This window comes from Adiantum capillus-veneris, chromosome 23 (genome assembly GCF_014529385.1).
Source record: "Adiantum capillus-veneris isolate H3 chromosome 23, ASM1452938v2, whole genome shotgun sequence".
In the NCBI taxonomy this organism is placed as follows: Eukaryota; Viridiplantae; Streptophyta; class Polypodiopsida; order Polypodiales; family Pteridaceae; genus Adiantum; species Adiantum capillus-veneris.
The window spans coordinates 27,097,964-27,121,559 of record NC_140953.1 but is presented as its reverse complement, the minus strand read 5'-3'; the positions used below and the strand labels follow the sequence as shown (position 1 = coordinate 27,121,559).

General features: G+C 45.8%; 1 protein-coding gene across 9 annotated transcripts in view; it reads left to right on the top strand.

Annotated features, from left to right (window-relative positions):
• The window catches only part of LOC147427550 (mitochondrial-processing peptidase subunit alpha-like), a 208,947-nt gene that overhangs the window by 107,181 nt on the left and 78,170 nt on the right, over nucleotides 1-23,596 (top strand). For 3 of the 9 annotated variants that reach the window (XM_086496488.1, XM_086496487.1, XM_086496480.1), the window contains 6 exons: nucleotides 14,408-14,575; nucleotides 14,796-14,876; nucleotides 14,954-15,020; nucleotides 15,104-15,198; nucleotides 15,529-15,601; nucleotides 19,936-20,498. In XM_086496488.1, the coding sequence (XP_086352614.1) occupies nucleotides 14,408-14,575; nucleotides 14,796-14,876; nucleotides 14,954-15,020; nucleotides 15,104-15,198; nucleotides 15,529-15,601; nucleotides 19,936-20,483 (1,032 nt within the window). In that variant the 3' untranslated portion in view covers nucleotides 20,484-20,498. Of the gene's footprint in view, nucleotides 1-14,407; nucleotides 14,576-14,795; nucleotides 14,877-14,953; nucleotides 15,029-15,103; nucleotides 15,199-15,528; nucleotides 15,602-19,935; nucleotides 20,499-23,596 lie in introns of those variants that run through there. The other 6 variants (XM_086496481.1, XM_086496485.1, XM_086496484.1 and 3 more) reach the window with 6 other exon arrangements.

Here is a 23,596-nt window from a genome sequence, read left to right as displayed (position 1 = left end):
GTAGGAAATCTATCATTTCTCCTACTAGTGTAAGCCCAACATTTGCTGAATCAAGGAGGGTGGATTTGGACTAAGCTTGGATACTTTGTCTCCCTTCCAACGTGAAGTAATGGACAACAATGATGCGTAGGTGTCTTGGTGTTTTTTGTTAAGTTCTTGATAGCTTGTCTCTGGTGTTGTCATCAATCTAGCCATAAATCCCACATACTGTAAGAGGGCGACAGGGTGGAGAGGACTCCCCTGGCTTTAAGACAGTGATTGGGGTGGCTTTTCTTGTGATGTGTTGTTGTGAAATTTACGCAAGCTATGTTGAACAAATACTAATCTCACTTTGATTTGTCATGACAGATTTGTAAGAAGGTATTAATGCAACAAGCACCCCCTCCCCCTTTCTCTCTCTTAAATATATAATTGTGTTTGCTTGATCATTGCCGATACGTTTCAAAGCAGCCTGAGCACTATCTCTCTCCCTCTCTCTCTCTCTCTCTCGTGTTTTAGTGTGTGAGAGTGTTCCATTGGTGTTAGGGTTAGTGTAAATTCCTTGCTTGTTTGTGGGTTGCTCTAACGATTCTCCTCTTTTGCGTCCTAGTTCGCTCTTAAACTAGGTGGTGCCCCTTGTGTAGTTGGGATTTGGCTGTGGCTCTAACGATTCTCCTCTTGGTGACGGACTCTTAGGTCTTGCATTTGGAGCTTGTGTTCCAATTCTTGGTTTTTTAGAGCTAGGTCTTTGATTTCATCGCTCTGCTTCATGATGGTGGTGTGCATCGAGGAGATGAGTCCCCATATGTCTCGTAATGAGCATGGTGGCGTATTTCCTTCCATGATGTCCGGTTTCGGAGGGGTTGTTTGCTGTATTGGTTTGGGTCCCATGGTGCGTGTAGGTGAGGACCTGACAGAGAGGCCGCTTCTGGAAATTCGCAGGTTCACAGTGTTATTCATGTGGCCATGTTGTGCTGGTAGCCAATGCAGAGAGAGAGAGAGAGAGAGAGAGAGAGAGAGAGAGAGAGAGAGAGAGAGGAAATGAAATGATATATTAACGTCTACAAAAAGCCAAAATGACCTATGAGACCAAACTGATAACAATGGTGAGTCTAGTACCAAGTCTGGGTACAAACAAAGAAAACTACAAACTAAAAACTGAGATAAGAGTGCTACCGACTCCTATGGGTGGTTGGCTGAGCAATGGTATAATGCCACAAAGGTACAAAGTGGAGATAAGTGTCACCATGATACAATATAGTAGTAGCACGAAGCCTATCCTGATCGACACTCTGGGTGTTGTGCTAGAATCCTGTGGATCCTGTGCCGCAATCTCCATCAGTGCTACGTGGCTGCCCTCCTCATTCGTGATCGTCTCGATCTCCCCAACTCTATAGCTCGATCAATGAGAGTACCACTGGTGTGTGTATGGGTGGGAACCGAGCTCTGTGGTGGTGGTGGTCCCTCTGCCTCTGTGGTACTCGGACTGAAGGAATCTAAGATGCGTCTCTAGGACTGTCTCTGTCTATGCCCTCTCAATAGAGAGTCTCTATGTCTCTGTATCTCAAGTAGAAATAATCGGAGACATCTCTGATCCTGATATCTCATATGAGAGAGAGAGAGAGAGAGAGAGAGAGAGAGAGGTCACGGAATGACGGAGTTCCGACACCAAATACATTGGTCACAAGACTGGCACCCCTTCCGATATTTCTTTATCATTGCTTTGCAAAGGTACAACTCCGTTTCGGTCGAGAGAGCTGTGTGTGTGTGTGTGTGGACTTTATGTGGTTTGATTTGAATGTTCAGTGACTGTCGTCTTTGTGCAAGTGCTCGATTTGTGTCGTGTAGTGCGTTGATACTTGAGTCAGTGTTTACTGAACTAGTTTGTGGCTTGTGTTTGATTTTGCAGGCATAATCGAGGGCGATTACAATTCTTTCAAGAAGGCGGTATATCACAAAATGATGACGTGGCAATGTCCAGTTGGACAAACCCCAAAGAAACTGACTTATAAGTTGTCCTAACTCATGGGACCCCGTTCGATGGGGACCAAGGGACGCAAAAACCCAAAAAATAAAGGAAGGACCAAAAATTGTGTAACGTGCTGACGTGGCAGGGTTGCACGGATGTCTCCGCAATTTTCAGTGGCTGTTGTACGGAATTCCGCGTTATGCATTGACAGCTTTTTGGGTGCCAGTTTTGATGCTTTTGAGACTTGAAGCTTTTGAAGTGATTGCTTTTGGGGCTTTGCTTTTGGCATCCCTTGTACTGTTTATAAGAGCCCTTGGGGCCTCACTTTGTAGAGCATCTGGACGTAGAGTTTGAGAGCAGAGGTCCCTTGGGAGTTATACTTTGCAATGATTAATGATAAAGAAATACCGAAAGGGGCACCATATTTTGGGGCCAATATGTCTGGGCACAGAACTACGTCTCTCTCTCTCTCTCTCTCTCTTTTAAAGTTCAGTGGTTTTGAAGTTTCTGTTCGTGTGTTGCTATTGATTTCTCGCTTGGAGTGTCCAAGCTTGTTACGTTTTTATTTTAAAACTCTAACCCCTTCTATTTAGGCCCCTCGACCACACTTTCTAGGCTGAGTTCTTCTTGTCCTCTTGGCCAGCTCATTCCAATTGGGCACGGCACGTTACCAAGTTGTGACAGCTTGCCAATTGGCTTTGCCTGCCCAAGGGGCTGCCCTCCTTGGCAGCCCAATGAGGGCACCCCACAAAGGGATTTGCAAATGTGTCTTGGAGAGGACCCCCCTACTCCCTATATAGGGTCCAAAAAAAAAAAGCCCGACCCACACCTCGACCACACTTTCTAGGCTGAGTTCTTCTTGTCCTCTTGGCCAGCTCATTCCAATTGGGCACGCCACGTTACCAAGTTGTGACAGCTTGCCGATTGGCTTTGCCTGCCCAAGGGGCTACCCCACAAAGGGATTTGCAAATGTGTGTCTTGGAGAGGACCCCCCTACTCCCTATATAGGGTCCAAAAAAAAATGCCCGACCCACACCTCCAGCCCCACAATTGGGTAAAAATGGGGAAAATATGGAAATTGTAGGAGAAGGGCAAGAAAGGCCCATAGGGCTCAGGGGAAAAAAGCGCCAAGGCTGGGGGAAATACTTGCAGCTTGCAGGAGCCTATATGGCCATGGAACGAGCCAAAACCCTGAGGTAAACATAAATCCCAAAATATGCGAAAACTACCTCACTCTGGCCGGGCACAAACAACCCTTATTCCCTACTACATGTCCCTGAGAGATACCGGGACCAATTGGATGAATCCAAAGAGATGCCATAACTCTAGTATGCAAGAGAGGACGAGTGACGCTACAGAGATCATGCGAGTGCTAATTGAGGGCTCTCCTATGTATGCCATATTATACCCACCCGTTGCCATATGATGGAGCTGACTAGAGTTGCATTTTCGTGCTGTTGTAATTTCCAAGGCATATACATATGAAGTGAGCACTACATGGGTTTGAGGTCCATCCGCAACGAGTATTCTGTATTGGTTAACCAAGGCACTATTTTTCTATCCGGCGAAGCAGGTCATATGGGAGCTGGATGCTCTAGGAGGATAAAGCGTCCAAAGCAGAGACAGCATACGGGGCCTTAGGAGAGACGGGTAGTGTCCAGGACTAGGAGGTCAGAGGCTGAAAGAGCCAGGAGAAGAGAAGCCAAGAAGAGGAGACATAGGCGATAGAGGCGGACAGGGATCCCTCCAGTTAGAGAGGTATAAAGACAAGGTCCACCTCTTTAGGCTTGTTCTTCTTTGGCACAGATGTCACTTGTCTCTCTTTGAGCCGAACTGGTCGCTTGGGGAAATTGCTGTACCTCCATGTAGTTATGATAGACATGATATTCCTCTTGTTGTGCTCATGAGTCATGACACAGTATGAGAAGAGTTTTCCACCTCTTGGACATGATGTAAATGTATGTGTTAGGAGATCTGGGAGATTGGGAACCAAGAAATAGTTTGTCATTTTTGTACATTTTAGGTGATGATCCGCATTGTATATTTATCTTGAAGCTGTGCCATTGAGATGTTTATTTTAATAAAGAGATTCTCTTTCGGGAAAAAAAAAGAGGTCCATCAGAAGCCTCTTGTACTCCCCCTCACCACCACCACCACCTTTTGTATACTTACCATGTTCATCCACAGCCCCTCTGTCGTGAAAACTTTTGTTTTATGTTTTATGACATCTGGATAGTACAGATATATGTATTTGGTTTTGTTTGACAAGCCATCGCTTGGCGTCTGTGAGACGTTAATATAAGCTCTCTCTCTCTCTCTCTCTCTCTCTCTCTCTCTCTCTCAGAGACTCGGAGTATGTCCACTATTGTGCCTATCTTCAAGTCGGGAGATCCTATGATTCTCGGGAATTACCGAACCATCATGGTTGGTCACACTCTGGCTAGGCTATATGCATCAATTCTTGAGCATGAGTTAAGTGGATGGGCAGCGAGAGAGGGCATATGGGCAGCAGGACAGGCAGGGTTCAGGAGAGGTTTCTCCATTCTTGACCAGATTTTGACACTTAGAGCCATTATTGAGGAGGGTAGACACCATGGCATGAGGATATATTGTAGCTTTGTGGATTTCCGCAAAGCCTTTGATACAGTGCCATGAGCCAGACTCATACTCATGGGGGTGCCCACAGAGCTGATCTGGGGGATCTTAGCTTTATACAGGACAGTGGTAGGATAGGTACGCACTACTTAGGGCAAGTCCGACATGGTTCACTCCACCATTGGGGTGAAGCAAGGTTGTCCCCTATCTCCGACTCTCTTTGGGATATATGTAGATGAGTTTTCAGATTATGTACATACTGAGGGTGATAGACGTGCTCAACTTGCGGGGACATGGATTCGGTTGCACTGCATGTATTTGCATGGGACAGTGGATTGTCTGTGAACCTTGGTAAGACCAAGGTAATGGTGTTTAACACCACGGCGTAGTGGGTGAGGAGGTCTGCCCCCACTTTTACATATGGTTGAGAAACTGTGGAGTATGCAGATATCTACATACACTTATCTTGGGGCGGTTTTCAGTGGTCAAATAAATTCCCTGAGGCGTGTAGCAAATACGTGATTGACCAGAGCCTATGTAGCATTGGGGAGACTTGAGAGGATATGTTCGCAGGTTCAGTTCCAAGAACCTTGGACAAAGCTTTGGCTCTTTGACACTTTGGTCACTTTGGCCATGTTGTACGCAGTGGAGATATGAGGCCCCTCGGTTGATCATCATAGCAGAGTTGGTAGTACTGATGGATGGAGATGTATGGAGAAGCCCTTGGTGTCTATGATTTCTTGGATGACTAGGGCCAAGGCCTCAGTACCACATGACATTGTTAGGGCGGAGCTCGCTCCTCCTCCATTGGTAGTGGAGGCACTCACTCGATCAGTTTCATTTATGCATAGCACTTGGGCTCTCCCTAGAGACAGATGTGCTCGATTAGCACTAGAGTCTTCGCGACAGTTGGCATTGCAGGGAGATAGATCATGTTGGTATGCAGAGATGGCATGTTGGTTTCAGTTACATGGCTGTAGTATGGACTCGCTACCCCCATTTCAGTACTCTCTGGATGCACCCTTTATCCTCCTCACTAGGGCAGAGATTACGAGGCTCATCAGACATGACTTGATCTAGTGGATACGAAGAGGACATGGATACAACCTACACATGATCTAGGTACTAGATGACTTTCTATAGAGAGCATCTTCTCCAACTCACGGAGGATGGTTTTGTGATCAGACCAGGATACATGGATACTCATCTATCCCACGGGATACGATGTGCTATTGGTTAGATACGCACATCCTCACATCAGCTAGAGATCGAGACATGCAGAATTAGAGGAGTACCGGTTGAGTCTAGGATTTGTCAGGTGTGCCAATAGAGCCAGAGATAGAGCTACATTACATATGTCACTGCCCAGTAAAGATACGAGGCCGATTGCACTGTCTATTCAAAGAGGGTTTTGGGCCACTTTCTAGAGTCATAAGATACCAGGATCAGAGATGCCTCGGATTATACTTACTGGAGATTCGCAAACACAGAGAGGACCTCTTGAAGAGGGGCACAATGAGAGAGATCCAGCGACAACGGAAGATTATAGATTTCTTTTAGTCACAGACAAAGGAGTTCGAGCAGCCCCCACAACATAACAACACCAGAGGCACCAGAGATATACTACTTGATCGGGCGATAAGAGTTGGGGCGGTCTCGTCACCCACGGATGAGAAGGCCCTCTTGATATCGACGTAGATTGCGACAAAGGATCCATACCATATTGGCGTGACATAGGAGCCATCCCGGATACTGATGTATATGTATATGATGCCTCGACTGTCAGAGAGCTCCATTGTATCGGCTCACCCTATGTATTCCCTTTGTATCAGCTTTCACCCCACCCCTACCCACTATTTTCTTTTCAGTTCCTTGTACTTTCTGTACCCAGACCTCGTGTTAGATTCACCACATGTAACCTTTTGGTCTCATAGGTCATTTTGGCCTTTTGAAGACGTTAGTATTACATTTCATTTCTCTCTCTCTCTCTCTCTCTCTCTCTCTCTCTCTCTCTCTCTCTCCAGATCCACCACAACCATGTCCGGCTACGAGCACCTTCTTTACTACCGAGATGGTAAAGGAAGCCATTGACAGGATATAGACCAGACGGGCACAAGATCATGAGGGTTTTGTAGCAGAGCACATTATACATGCTGGGGACTTGTTGGCAGAGATGCTTGCACGGTTGTTCAACCGTGTCATGTGCGAGGGCTTTCCTGAGTCTTGGAGATTGTCTACTATTATACCTATCTTCAAGACAGGAGACCCAACAGTGCCGGGGAATTACCGTACTATCATGGTAGGACATACATTGGCACGGTTGTATGCATCCATCCTTGAGCATAGGCTGAGCAGTTGGGCAGAGATTATGGGCATACGGGCGCTTGGACAGGCTAGTTTCAAGAGGGGTTTCTCCACACTGGATCATGTGTTTACACTCAGAGCTATCATTGAGGAGGGTCGAGCACATGGTAGACGGATGTTTTGCAGCTTTGTTGACTTCCGCAAAGCTTTTCACACAGTACCGAGGGCCAGATTGATGCTCCGACTTATGGAATTGGGGGTACCCACAGAACTGATATGGGGATTATAGCATTGTACAGTTCAGTGAAGGGTCATGTACTCACACAGAGGGGATATCTGACATAGTTCACTCCACTATCGGAGTGAAACAAGGATGCCCATTGTCCGCTACTTTATTTGGTATGTATGTTGATGAGGTCTCTGATTATAGAGGTGCTCAGCTTGCAGGGACATGGATCCCTCTTTTATTGTATGCTGACGATATCGTGTTGATATCAGACTCACTAGAGGGTATGTAGAGACATTTGGACACATTGCATAGTTTTGTAGGGGATAGTGGATTGTTTGTCAACCTTGGTAAAACCAAGGTCATGGTATTTAATACCACGCCACAGTGGGTTAGGATATTAGCACCTACACTCACATATGGTCAGGACAGTATGGAGTACATTGATGCATACACATATCTTGGGGTCGTCTTTAGTGGACCGAGGTTCACACTGAAAGTGGCAGCAGACACTAGATTGACTCGTGCCTATGCAGCCCTAGGCGGTTTAGAGAGGATTTGTTCGCAGGTTCAGTTCCACGAACCTCGAACAAAGCTCTGGCTCTTTGACACTTTGGTCGCTTTAGTTATGCACTACTGGGTTCAGGTTTGGGGACCATCTGTTGACAACGCTGGATGGAGTAATATGGAGAGGAGAGGCCCTTGGTATCTATGATTCCTAGGCTGATTAGAGCCAAGACCTCAGTTACACATAATATCATACGGGCAGAGCTGGCTGCCCCACCTATGGAGATTGAGGCACTTACCAGATCAGTATCATTTGTACACAGCTTATGGGACACCACCAGGGACAGATATGCTAGGCTTGCTCTTGAGTCATCCAGACAGCTGGCATTACAGGGAGATACATCATGTTGTTATGCACAGATGAGCTCATGGTTTCAGAGGCATGGTTTCAGCATGGACAGGTTGCCTCCTTTCCAATATTCTCTTGATGCACCATCTTTGGCTCTTACACAGATGGAGATTACTAGACTCATTCGGCAGGATCTTATCCAGCTTGATACTAGGAGTACATGGATAGAGCCATCACAGGAGTTGGGTACGCAGAGGGCTTTCTATAGAGAACATCTTCTCCAACTCACGACAGACGGATTTGTCACACGGCCCAACTACATGGACACACATCTATCTCATGGGTTACGATGTGCCATAGGCCAGATACGCACATCTTCACACCAACTTGGGATTGAGACAGGTAAATTCAGAGGCATACCAGCAGACAGGAGGATATGTCAATTATGCCATGCAGAGCCAGAGACAGAGTTTCACTTCATATGTCACTGCACAGTCTACTATGAGATTCGGGGACGCTTTCACTGTTTATTTAGAGATGGTTTTGACTTGTTAGATAGAGTCATGAGATATTAGGATCAGAGATGTCTCGGACTATTTCTACTTGAGATACAGAGACATAGAAACTCTCTATTGAGAGGGCATAGATAGAGACAGTCCCAGAGACGCATCTCAGATTTCTTCAGTCCGAGTACCACAGAGGCAGAGGGACCACCACCACCACAGAGCTCGGTTCCCACCCATACACACACCAGTGGTACTCTCATTGATCGAGCTATAGAGTTTGGGAGATCGAGAAGACCACGAATGAGGAGGGGAGCCACGCAGCACCGACGGAGAATTCTAGCACGACACCCAGAGTGTCGATCAGGATAGGCTTCATGCTACTGCTATATTGTATCATGGTGACACTTATCCCCACTTTGTACCTTTGTGGCATTGTACCATTGCTCAGCTTACCAGCCACCCATAGGAGTCGGTAGCACTCCTATCTCAGTTTTTAGTTTGTAGTTTTCTTTGTTTGAACCCAGACTTGGTACTAGACTCACCATTGTAATCAGTTTGGTCTCATAGGTCATTTTGGCCTTTTGTAGACGTTAATATATCATTTCATTTCATCTCTCTCTCTCTCTCTCTCTCTTTCATTACTGCTGTACTGTGCGCTGCTGTGTCACCCCAGCTGCTCAGTGCACCCGCCCCACCTGCACAGCACCCCCAGTACCCGCCTGTTGCTGCCGCTGTTATACCAACCTGCTGCTGCTGCTGAACTGCCCCCCTCCAGCCTCCCCCTCACGCAGCCCCTCCTCGTTCCCCATCACGCAGCCATCTCTCTCTCTCTCTCTCTCTCTCTCTCACACACACACACACACACACACGGATACATACCCACACACACACTACACACATACACGCATACACACACGTACTCCCCTTCTCCCCTCTTCTTCACAATATGAAGAGAGGGTAGCTCCGAAGACAACCATGTCTTCCCCCATCATCAAGACGCCGACATCGACAATGAAGACAACCTTCATGCTCACGAACAAGAGGCTTGCACAATTGGAGAAGGACATGAAAGAATGGTGGATGGAGAGAGAGATATGGAGGGAGGAGAAAGCCACCTTCATCAAGCTATGGAACGAAGAGAAGGAGGACATGAGAGCGGAAATCCAAAACCTCAAAGAGGAGAAGGAGAGAAGGGCACGGGAGAACGAGAAGGAGAGGGAGAGATGGAGGAAAGAGCAAGAAGAGATGAAGGCACAAATCGACCTCCTTCATGCTTCCATCACATCCCTCACCCCCGAGGAAGGAGAGATTAAAGAGGAGGCTAAGGAAGCCCTCAAGGAGGAGATCACCAAAGCCCTCACCGCAAGCATTGAGGACAAATTAGAAGCCACCAAAGAAGGATGGGTCGAAGTGGTCAAAAAGAATATCAAGAAGGTAGCAAGAGAGGAAGCCCAAAAAGATGAGGTACTCATCGTACACACAACCATCGAGGAGGAGAAGATGCGACAAGCTCGCCGTCTCAATGTGCGAGTGACCGGCATCAAAGAAGAAGAAGGGTCCACACCCGAGAGCGATGGGAAAGCCTTATGCAAGAAAGTGGGATACAAGGAAGAAGAGATCCCTTTCTCCAAAGTTTGGAGAGCCGGCAAAGATCCAAAGAAGAGAGCTCTCATCCTCCAATTCGCCTCCGAGGAGTCTCGAACTTCTTTCCTCCGAAAGAGGGTCATCTTGAGAGGGCTAGAAGGCCCCCCGATTTATCTTGATGATGACCTCACAAAGATGCAACAAGATCACCGCCGCGCGTGCATGCCTAGAGTCCACCAAGCCCGCAAAGAAGGGAAGAAGGCAGTATATCGAGATGGTAGGGTTATCATTGATGGCAAGACCATCGCATAGGGACTCGCGGCCTGTGGGACACACGAGGAGATTCATGTCACGGTTTGGAATTGCAATGGAGACCTATGGACACACCCAGAGAGACTTGAGGAGGTGATGAGAGGTCGAGACATGATTCTACTTACAGAGACACACGAGAGCCCAGAGAGAGGGTTACCACGGATACATGGATTCCAATGGGAGTCTCTACATCAGGGATGTATGCGCCAGCACACCACTCGCGGTTCAGGAGGAGTGGCCATACTCTTTAGACAGGGGCTTCACAGCAGACTACAGATTGTTGCCCGGGACCCACAGGCCCGATACATGTGGATTCGCCTCGAGCTCTCACGAGACAGGATCGTCTACATTGCCCTTTGCTACTTTGCTCCCACAGGCTCCAGATTCGCCCCTATTGAGCAGGAGTCACCGTACGCATGCCTCACGGAGGAGATTATGGAGTACTCCACACTGGGTGAAGTCTTCCTTATGGGAGACTTCAATGCTCGTACGCGCAGTGAGCAGTGTGAGGCATATGACCATGAGGACCCAGAGGCACTACACACTCTAGATGAGGAGGCTACTATGAGAGATACAGCAGACAGAGCTCCAGTCACAGCCTACGGACGACACCTACTTCGACTTGGCTCCCAGCACCGTCTCGTTATTTATAACGGGATGGCCCAGTGGCCCACCTCAGGGGGCCTGACTTGTATGCCACATGGAGTTACAGAGGGAGGGGGGAGTACAGTCGACTATATTCTGGGACCCAGGGAGGCTACACACCTTATCACATCCTTCACCATTCCACCCATACCCATCGGAGCCGACCACACATACCTCTCTTTCTCCATCACCGGAGATACCATCCCACACAGCTCCACAGCACACACTCCACACACCACCATCCATTTCACACATGAGCTAGCCTCTCTTTACTCGGCCGAGGTCGAGCATGGCCTATGCCTCCTCCACCCATCCACACCACTCTCAGTTCTCACATCACATATCTCTTCCGTTCTCCACACTTCAGCTATTAGCTCTTTTCCACACACCACTCACACAGGACGCACTCCCCCCCCCGGGACTATGCCTCAGAACCGCTGGTATGATGATGAGTGCAGAGAGTTATACCGACGCCTCCGTGCACGGCGAGCCTTAGGAGAGATCACAGAGAGAGAGGCCAGACGACATATGAAGACGCTGACACGCCAAAAGCGGCGAGCATTCGAAGAGGCACAGGAGCTTGAGCTATACCGCCTATTCATGAGCATAGATAGCGCGACGGCATGGCGCACCCTGCGCGAGCCACGTCCGACTACAGCTATTGAGGATCCACAGATATGGCATGATTATGCAGAGCGCCTTTATGAGGTGCGAGGGCAGCCTCCTATCCCACAGCCACACGGGCCACGCCCCACGTGCTCCTCCTTTACAGCAGAGATGGTAGAGAGGGCCATACGCCGCATGCAGCACAGACGATCAGCTGACCATACTGGATTACAGAGTGAGCACATCATTTATGCGGCCTCCACTATAGCCCCGTTGATTGCACATGTCTTCAACCGGGCTATAGGGGAGGGCTTCCCAGAGGAGTGGACACAGCACACCATAGTGCCTATCCACAAATCTGGCGACACCCTGGACCCAGGGAACTACAGGACTATCATGATTGGCCACACGATGGCCAAGCTATATGGAGCAGTACTCGAGGCACAGCTCAGCTGCTACGCAGAGACCGAGGGTTTACGAGCTCCAGGCCAGGCAGGTTTCAGACGAGCTTTCTCCACCACTGATCACATCTTCGTTCTGCGCTGCCTCATTGATGGGGCAAAGGCGCGGAAGAAGAGGCTTTACTGCTGCTTTGTGGATTTCCGCAAGGCCTTTGACACAGTCCCACGCGAGAGACTCTTCCAGCGCCTTCACAGCATTGGGGTACCAACAGAGATGATTTGGGCCATATATACTCTCTACGAGAGGGTGACGGGTCGAGTTCGTTGCCCAGGCGGCTTTTCAGAGACCATTGCTAGCACCATTGGTGTTAAGCAAGGATGCCCACTCTCCCCGACACTCTTTGGGCTCTACATCGACGAGATCTCCGACTACATACTACGAGCAGGGGGAGAGGGGAGCGACTTGGCAGGTACTCCGGTCCACATCATGTTATATGCTGATGATATTGTGTTGATCTCAGAGTCACCCGAGGGCTTGCAACGCCATCTTGAGGCCTTGGACGAATTCAGCACACACAGGGGGTTGACTGTGAACCTTGGCAAAACCAAGGTCATGATCTTTCACACATCCAGTGCAGTGAGGAGCGCTGCCACCTTCACAGCAGCAGGAGGACAGGTTGATGTAGTCACCTCCTATGTCTACCTTGGCATCACATTCACCAGCCTACCAGGACCCTTCACTATGAGGCAGGCTGCTGCTGACAGGCTCACCCGAGGATATGCAACTCTGACCATGCTAGAGCGGAGATGCCACCAGGCACACTTTCAGGAGCCCCGCACGAAGGGTGGCTTTTCGACACCTTAGTCACCCCGGCCCTGATGTACTCGGCGGCAGTATGGGCACCAGGATTGACAGCTGACCAGTGGACACAGCTTGAGAGGCCACAGGTATGTATGATCTCACGCTTGCTCCGCAGCAAGAAGACAGTGCCACATGACATTATTAGAGCCGAGCTCGCCACACCACCTATGGTTGTAGAGGCACTATTCCAGACAGTCTGTTGCATCCAGAGGATGAGAGAGCTACCTCCTGACAGACTTACTCGTAGAGCATTTGAGGCAGCTATACAGCTATCAGAGAGTGGGCATGAGAGAGCATGGTACTCACAGGTCAGAGCATGGTTTGAGGGACACGGTCTTGACATGGAGAGCCTACCACCATTCCAGTACGACCCCCACTCACCATCTGTTCACCTCTCTCGCAGTGAGAGGAACTTGGTATTGAGACAGGATCTGTGGCAGCTATACACTAGGAGAGTCTGGGAGTCACCTGGCTTGGGGACGAGGATGTCAGATTACAGAGACCAGTTTCTCACCATATTGTCTGGGGGGTTCATACAGAGACCACGGACACATATATGCCACATAGCTCACGGGTGGCGATTGGTCAGCTGAGAGTGGCTTCACACAGGTTAGAGATTGAGATCGGGAGACATACTGGTGTTCCCAGGGAGGAGCGAGTCTGCAGAGCCTGCACAGAGGAGGTGGAGAGTGAGGAGCACTTTGTATGTAGATGCAGAGCATACACTGAGATCAGAGGCAGGTATGAGGCCTTATTCAGAGGACAGCCCACTCTCCGAGAGATCATGGACTCTCGAGATCAGAGACAGCTCGGACGTTTCTTACTAGAGATACAGAGCCATCGGGACACACTACTACAGCCACGCACAGCTACACAGACAGAGGGGAGACAGTCGCAGCTCACAGACTTCTTTCAGAGGATTGCCGCCCCTCCCTCACCAGACACTCAGAGGGGAGTGACACTCCCACAGGCGGAGGTGAGCCGAGCTAGACGACGACCACGAATCACAGGCTACAGGGGCGCGAGCTCCCACCACCGACAGATCGAGGAGATCCGAGCCCAGGAGCGCCGTGCCACTGAGGAGCGAGTAGCTCAGATGAGGGCCGACCCGACAGCTTTCATCCGGGTAGCCTTGGCACCAGCCCCGCCCATGTACCACATCTTACATCCCCCCATTTGTACAGGATGGAGCTAGATAGCTTGATGCATTCTCATGATTGTACTACCTTGAGCATATAGACATGCATATACCCCTAGAGATAGAGCTCCATCCCTCCTCAGATACTCCACTACCTACATTCAGTTCAGTTTTGTATCAGTTTTGTTTCATTTGTCTTTCCGATAGACGGATGACATACACACCATGTACATTTGATTTGTCTCATAGGCCGATTTCGGCCTGACATAGACGTAAAAAATCTTTCTTTCTTTCTTCTTTCTCTCTCTCTCTCTCTCTCTCTCTCTCTCTCTCTCTCTCTCTCTCTCGGTACTTTGAAGGTGATTTATGCTTATTTACTTACCAAATGCCTTATCTTTAGGGGTCTTGTTGTACCTTTGTGCAGGAGAACTATACGGCCTCTCGTATGGTCTTGTCTGCAGTTGGCGTTGAGCACCAAAAGTTTCTTGCTATTGCAGAGCCTCTACTTTTGGACCTTCCAAAAATGCCCTCATCTCCTATGCCAAAATTTAAGTATGTTGGTGGTGATTGGAGGGAACCCAAAGAATTGCCTGTAAGTGTTCAAATTAGATAAGGTAGGGGAGATGCTTCACTTGAGATGAGTTGTGATCGCATGCAGATGCAAGTGGACTGACTTCTTCAGTTAGCAAAAAAATAGGAATTTTTAAATATTTTAGCTAGTTTGCTGTTTTGTTCTGAATTTCAGGGTATGCATCCTTTGACTAATATTTTACACATGTCAGCTTTGGTGTTACTAATCTGACCGTGTGTAGGACACCCATATCGCATTGGCATTTGAAGTTCCAAATGGCTGGCAAAATGAAAGACTTGCAAATACTTTGACGGTTTTAAAGGTTGGTTGTGACGGTGACTTTGATGTTTTTGCAAGCGATTAGCTGAAAAAACAACCCTGCATGATGTATGTCTGCAGTATCTTCTTGGAAGTGGCGAATCCTTTTCGGTTGGTGGCCCTGGAAAGGGCATGTATACACGATTTTGTAAGCAGGTTCCTATTTTGAATTATGATCTTTGCACATTGTCCAAGGACAAATTCCTGACTTGAGAAGATACATGCTCACAGATAAAAATGTGCTAAAACATCCTGAGGTACAAGCAATCCAAACATTTAGCTCCATATACAATTATACAGGCTTATTTGGAGTTCTTGTTTGTACGGTTAAGTAACTTCTTTCCTATCATTTTTGAATCAAGAATTCTTCTTATCTTGAACTCATGAGAAGTAGGGTCAGACTCATCAACAGGCTGTGTTGTTTTAATTGTCTTTTAAGAGAGAAAAAATCTTACATTTGTGCACACTGAACTCGTTGTTATGTTGTGTGATTTTGACTGCATACCATGTTGCTCCACATCCTAGTAAAATAGGTCTGAACTTGTCCCGTTAGAACAATAAGTCATGTTTTACTCTTTAGTTTTGACTGCATATCATGTTTTGCCACATCAATGTGAAATCTCAGTACAATAGGTCTGAACTGTCGTTTTTTGCAGAACTCTGATTTTGCTTCACAAACTGTGGATATTACTTGTGACGAACTCTTATCAATTACTTCTCGAGGGAAAGGTAAGCTATGAAACATTGCAAGTCTGAAGAGAGCTTGAGCTTGCATCTGCACACACACACACACACACACACACACACACACACACACACACACACACACACACACACACATTATTTTGTTCTAATTCTTCTTATTACTGTTGGAAAACCTTGAAGTGAGAAAACTCACAATTGAGCAAAAACCAACAGAAACTAATCGGGTCTGCTTTGAGAAGTTTCCTTGAATTTTGTGTCCACATTGCTGTACCAAAACGTTGATGGTGGATCCTAAGGGAAAGCAAAAGTAGACCCTCTCATGTAGGGGAGAAGAGTCAAATGTGGAAATAGGGAATCACCGAAGTACTGGGATCTTTGGTCATGCACCAAGTCATTGGCATGCAATCGCCTTTTTGTGCTCTCCCCTTTTGTCCGTGGGGATTCTATTGCAGAAACACACTCGATGCCCATCCTCTTACAATAGGTGTCCATGTACCTTGCCCGCTCCACCTTGTCACTTGCATGTGCAAAGCTTGTGTGACCATGAGTGCACACTCTTGTTGTTTAGCGTACACTTCATATGTCCAATTAGAGCCAACAGTCTTCACCTTGATGCGGCCACTGGCGGCGTGAACAGAGGACGACGTGATGAAGGAAGGAGGATGGAGTAGAGGAACTCAGCCTTTGAGATAAATCAATGTATATATGTGATCTTTCCTTTGTCTTCCCAAAAAGGAAAAGCTGACTGAAAATATTGACTACAACTAAAGATGACTGATAAAATTGTGATCTGGGGTGTACAAGGACTGGTGACCATAATGGATGGAGAGAGGATGGAGCTCTATCGGTAGGGGCTCAGAATACAGGGCTATATGCAAAGGGTATACAAGTATGATATGCACTCTAGCTAGCTCCATCATGCACTATACTAGGGATGAAGTATGGTATACATCAAAGATGGGGTTGTTAGAAGCTCCCTGAAATATATGCCTGGGTTTGATCAGAGCTGAGCCAAGAGGCACTGTGTAGTCTCCTGGTGGAATTGGTCTCTTATCCCTCTCATCTCTCATTGGTAGAGACGAGGTGTCCAAAATCTAGGTGGTATCTGTCTCTTGTTGGCTCTGAGTGTCTCTGCTCTCTTGAGGGTAACTCCCTACTTTGTGGGAGCCGGAGGTGGGGGGATCTCTGAAAGAATGCGGCAATCGGTGTTCGACGTCCCCCTCCTTGTATCGTTTGGGCTTGTAAAGAGATCTCTCTGTGTCATTTAATCTCCATTATAAGGCTCTCTAGCATATGGAGGCCCACTAATTGGAGGGAGCGATGATCTTTGAACAGAGTGGGGTATCTTTCTTTGATGGCAATATAGGCCTTGGAGCCGCATACATAGTGCTCCTCATCCTCCACCTGTCCCTACTGCTCAACAACCACCTCTCCTCTGCGTATCCTCTCATCCCAGGGATACAATCCTCTTGGAGGTTCATATACCAATATAATATATCAACATATAACAAGATTGGAGTACGTGCCAAGTTGACTCTGTCGCCTCCACCACGTGTAATGAAATTGCTACCTCATCTATGTATAATCCAAACAGTGTGGGAGAGAGTGGGCATCCTTGCGTGGCACCAATATTGCTAGCAATGGTCTTTGACATGCCTCCTAGGCATCGAACTCTCCCAAATACCCGCTCACATAATGCTTAATTGCTCCTTGTCATGTCAGATGGTAAGCGAAGAAATTGAGAGATAGGGAGGATGGAGGAGAGGGATTGGGTCTTGAGACACAACATATAATGATGTAAATATTGTATTAAGTTTTAACCTCTGTGAAAGGTCATGTTGACCTATGCAACAAATAGTATACAACGGTGTCCGTTCATTGTGGTATCGACTATCATGCATGAGCTAATAACAAAAACTGGTAGATGACAATGATGGGGCATATACAACTCTAATGTGTCTACAAGACAGCCTTTCGGACAAGCTTTGGTGTATACGAATTTTTGGTGATATCTATTGGACTTACCAATGCCCCAACAACTTTCAACCGAATGATGGATAGGGTTTTCCGAAAGCATCGATCTTTTGTGGGCACTTTCTTTGATGACATTATAGTTTTCTCCAAGAAGAGCACCGACACCATCTGCTACAGGTCTTTTAGGCATTGCACGATCATAGATTGGCTATTAATGCCAAAAAGAGTGAGTTTTTCTTGCCGGAGGTACATTTCTTAAGACACACGTCTCAGCAGCAGGCGTATAAATGGACCCGGCCAAAATTGAGACTATCCGCAATTGGCCTGACTTGAAGAATGTTCATGAAGCTGGAAGCTTTTTACGCTTGTGCTCTTGCTACCGGCGGCTCATTCGAAAATTTGCAGACTGCTTTTCAGACACTTAAGGAAAAATTGACTACCAGCGTTGGCTTTGCCAGACTTGCAAAAGCCATTCGAAGTTTATTGTGATGCTTATGTTCGAAGTCTGGAGTGGTCTTGATGTAAGAAGGCGATGTGATTGCTTATGAAAGCAAACGGCCAGTATTGGTAGCCCAGATTTATGAAAAAGAGCTATTGGCAGTAATCCATGCTCTCACAGTGGCGACATTATCTACTCGGAGACGATTACACAATTTGTACAGATCATCAGAGTTTGTGCTACTTCTTGTCACAGAAGAAGCTTTCGGAAAAGTAGATACGGTGGGCTAACATCTTATCACAGTTTCACTGCCAGATTGTCCATGTTCAGGGACATAAAAATTAATTGGCAGATGCATTGTCTCGGAAGCCCCTCGTCTTGGCTATTCCTGCGATCCACCATAGAAGCGTCGAGGATATGGTTGACTAGGTCTGGACTATATCGATGTTTTTAGTCGCATACAGAATGGGGAGACAGTTCTAGGATATTCCATACGGATGGCTACTTGATGAAGAAAACAATGTTGTGTGTCACACAGTCTTTGAGGAAAAAGGTCTTGACAGGGTGCTACTGTCCACCGTTTATGGGTCACCGCGGCATCGTTACCAACTTGAAGGGGGTAGAGCATTATTTCTTTTGGCATTTAGCCGAGTACTTCACCCTAGTTTTGTTGGTATCAAAGAAAGACGGATCTTGGAGAATGTGCATTGATTATAGAGCTCTCAATAAAATCACTATCAAGAACACATTTCCGATTCCAAGGATCGATGATATTCTTGACCGACTTCAGACATTCTTTTGTTTCAGTAGGATTGATTTGAAAAGCGGATATCATCAGATCAGAATCGCTGCGGGAGATGTCTACAAGACAGCCTTTCGGACAAGTTTTGGTTTATATGAATTTTTGGTGATGCCTTTTGGCCTTACCAATGCTCCAACGACTTTCAACCGAATGATGGATAGGATTTTCCGAGAGTATGGGTCTTTTGTCAGCACTTTCTTTGATGACATTATAGTCTTCTCCAAGGTTGAAGCAGAACATCGACACCATTTGCTACAGGTCTTTCAGGCATTGCGTGGTCACATATTAGTTATCAATGCTAAAAAAGTGATTTTTTCTTGCCGGAGATACACTTTCTGGGACACATCGTCTCAGCGGTAGGAGTATAGATAAACCCGGCCAAGATTGAGACTATACATGACTGGCCAGATTTGAAGAATGTTCATGAAGTTAGAATCTTCTTGGGCTTGTGTTCTTACTACCGGCGGTTCATTCGAAAGTTTGCAAAGGTAGAAGTTTTATGACCAGTGGGTAAGCATAAGGATGCATATGAGATAGGTTTTCAAGAGTTGGCAAAAACTCACATTATTTATATTTTCTTGAGAATTAAGACTAAGTTAAGTTCTGACTTGACTCAGAGGCTTAAAACATGTCACAAAAGGACCGACTATTAAAAAAGTTGCAAAAATTGTTCATTTTAAAGTCAAAAAGATGGACATACTGGGTCCACTTTCTAAAAACCCATTAATTAACTTGGTAGATTCCTTTGGAATCTTTGATTTCAAGGAAAATGGAAAAAATCTTGTCCCCGGCCGCCTGCCCCCCCCCCCCCCCCCCCCCCCCCCCCCCCCGGAGCTTGCACCTCTTCTCCCTGCGCCTGTTCCATGGCCCTCCATCTCCTTTCGGCCCCTGTCATTGCCAAGCACCGTCAACCACGGCATGTTTCTCTAGCAATGTTTGGCTAGGCCCAAGCATCGCCAAGCAGATGCTATTGCATCTGCTTGCTCGCGTAATTGACATGGAGCATAACACACACAGAGAGAGAGAGAGAGAGAGAGAGAGAGAGAGAGAGAGAGAGAGAGAGAGAGAGAGAGAGAGAGAGAGAGAGAGAGAGAGAGAGAGAGAGCTTCTCATGCTTCCTTCCTCCTCATTTTGTCCTACCAGATCCGAATGCCTCCCCTGCTGGCTCCTCACCTCCGCTTCCCTACCCTGGACACTGCAGCAATGCTCCCGCCTACAGCTATGCAACGCCTTCTCCCATGCATGCCACACTGTCGTGGGTCGGCCTACCCTCTTTTGCACAGATTGAGAACAAGAGAGGAGAGAGAGGCCCATCCCACTGGAAAATCTTTTTAGATCTTCGTTCTCTCTCTCTCTCTCTCTCTCTCTCTCTCTCTCTCTCTCCACGTCTCATCACTCCTATTGACACATGGCAACGCTGTCTATCTCTCTCTCTCTCTCTCTCTCTCTCTCTCTCTCTCTCTCTCTCCATGTCTCATCAACCCAATTTTTTTTTTCTCAAACCCCTCCAAGCTGGCTGGTCTTCTTTTCCCTTTGAACCTCAAAGAAAGGATCATGTTAGATTCTCTATAAAAGGAATGCGGAAAAGATTACAGGGACATACTTACAATTATTTATATTTGACTCAAATTGATCCGCATTGGTATGGAAGACTATGCATGATTACAAACATCTTTTGTGAAGGCTCATAGAGTTTGGATCACAAAACAGACCAAAAACTTGAAAAAAATAAAAGTTTGTATTGTTTGTCGAGAAATTGAGTTTGACTTTATAAGTCTTGTTCAAATTTTGAGAAACTTGACTTAGAGGATTAGTATAAAGTGTTTAACACGTGTGTACACTCAAATGATAAAAAATATGCTAAGATTTGATAATTGTAAATAATCGCAATTTTTTACTTTTGTCCAATTTTCAAGTATCTTCAGCCAACCAAGCATACCACAGGTTTTATCATGCTGTATTGAACACTTTACATCAAATTTGGTAAACTTTGGATCTTTAAAGTGAAAATTATGGCCAGTTTTATAAAGACAGTTTGCGGACACAAAATTGTTGACAAATTGAGCGAGGTTTATCCAAACTTTGTGAAACTTTGCTAAGGAGATTAAGTTGAGGTACTTCACCTGTTTGTATCATCATCTTGGCAAAAAAAAAACTCTAAAAATTCTCAGAAGTAAATAATCGCGATTATTTACATCTGTCCCAGATTTGAGAGTTTTTACACAATTGAGTATACCACAGGGTCAAGCATATCAAGTAGACTACTCATATCAAATTTGGTGAAATTTGAGTCACAAAAGTGAGACATAAGTCAGATTCTTGAAAACTGAGTTTGCGGACACTAAACAATTGATAACTAGGACAAATCTTGTTCAAACTCAGTGAAACTTGTCCAAAGACTACAACAAGGTGTCTATATGGCAAAAAAAGTCTAAAAAGTGAGAAAATTAAGAAAAGTAAATAATCACGAGTATTTATTTTTGAGCCCAAAAACAAGATTTTGGACTTTTGAGCTTGTACAGTGTTGAAGCAACATAATACAAGGTCATTGGTAAAGTTTGGGTTCCATCGGATCAAAATTAATACATGATAACTCAGTTTCTAGGTTGCAAATTAGTCCAACTCTTTACAAGGATAGAATTTGGAAATCTCATTTATTGACTCACTTAGCTCGGATTGAAGTGATATACACAGACCAATCACAATAGTTAGTAAAAAATTGAGCAGTTTGAGCGAACGAACAAAAACCTGTCAAAATGGGCTTGAGCATATAGAAGTGCAATTCAAAATGTATTTTTAGTAAAATCAAGCCATTAGGGCAGTTTCACGCATGGAACTTGCGAATCGGGGCAAGTTTTGACATTGTTTTGAGAAGAAAATCCACAAATTTGAGTTGTAAAACTCATCGAAGCTCAAAATTTCGAGCAAGATTTTGGGAAAAGCCTTTGAAAATTGGAACTTAACCGTTCTGACCAAGAACATAATTATTCTAACCCAAATTTGAAAGGTGGACCGCATTATAGTCAAAGAACATAGAAGAACTAAAAGTGATTGTGCCGACCAAAAACGGGCAAGCGCAAGTAATTGCATTGCAAATTGAGCTTCCAGTTGGACGAATAGGGACACACGGTGGATTGCAGATTAGGTTATTCAAAGCCTAGATTTTCACCATTTCAAAGGTTGCAATCAGTTCTAACACTGTTGAGCTAAAGTTAATCAACTCTTGTGAGTGTAAGAGCAATCAGCTGTCAAAAGTACTTTGGCAAAAGCAGTCTCATCAAACTCGAGTAGGAGTAATTTTGCTAATCAACACCAGGATCTGCTAGGAGATAGTTCTTAAAGACCAAGACAACATGGAGTCAAGTCGAGCCGAGAGTTCAAATGCACAAGAACCAAAGCTAACCAGTAGCAGTAGCAACACATGCACAATTGCAACATAGCAAATTTTACAGCTATATGGCTACAATGGAGATAAGGTTTTGTATATAGATTCGAAAGGCCATAAGTATCTTATGAGTGGCAAAAGCGGCACAGGAGCCACGATCCTATTGATCAAAGTAAAGCCAGATCAGAGAACTCCTAGACGTTCACAGACTTCAGTGGAGCTTGGCATTGCAAGCACAAAGAAGACAAGGTGCAGATAGAAGTGCAAAAGATGGATCCAAGTGGTTATCCAGAAACCTGCACAAGCCCGCAAAGCATCCATTTAGTGCATATGCAATCAGGATTGTTCTACATGTATTACATTGGTCAAATCGACAATCGAGAGCCATTAATCCAACAAATCAGCCAATAGAAGCAAGTCTAATTGGAGATCAAAGTCAATGGCACTATAATGGTCAAGATGAAACAGTTTATAGCCTGATGCTCAGGTTTCAGAAGAAGATGCTGACAACTTGGTGAAAACAAAAGCTGAAACTTCTCAGCTAGAGCTTGAATGACATAACCAAATAAAATACCACCTGTCATAGCATATTTCTCAGATTATGGAAGAAAAAGTGGACATTTTCATAAAGATTGTCCAAGAAATCTAGACACTAGGGACACATCAACTGCCAAGAAAAGCATAGAGCAAACTGGAAATGTGAATCCCGATTTATCACCAAAGGTAAAAAGAGTGTAAGGTTTGCAAATGATTATGCATCCACCACCACAAGTGTGCAATCATTCACGAGTCTAAGAGGCACATCAAAGAGAATGATGTTAGCTTTGTATGGCACACATAATTCATATGCACACTATGTGGACCAAAAAGAGCAACTGTGCAAAAAGGATCAACCAGTGTTTGAACGGCCCACATCCTAGCTCACAGAAGTGTGTCCAGTGTGATAGATCAAAAAGGATGGTTCATTTTAGAGAATAGAATCTATTATAGCCCATTCTCTCTAGAGCTGAAGGATATTACATGGGTGAACCCAGAAATCTGTTCTGAGCCAAACTCTCCTCCATCGAAAATCAGACTTCGACGTTGTGACCAAACGAACCTATACTTTGACCAAAACAGACGTAGATATAGATGAGATTCTAAAATATATGATGCCATGGATCCTGAAACAACAGAAGCTCATATCATAGGAAACCCATGCTGACTTGGACGTAACCTTGCAGAAAGTATGTGTGAATGGCTATAGATTAAAGAACTATGTTGCAAGGTTGATGAATGTGGTTGAAGCCGAGTCTTTGTCTCAATAAAATTATGATGTGTTTGCTAAATATGACAATTAAGTGAATACTCCATCACTTGGTGAAAGTTTTTGTTTTCTATTGCTATTCATGAATGATCTAGTAGGCTTGGAGTGTGGCA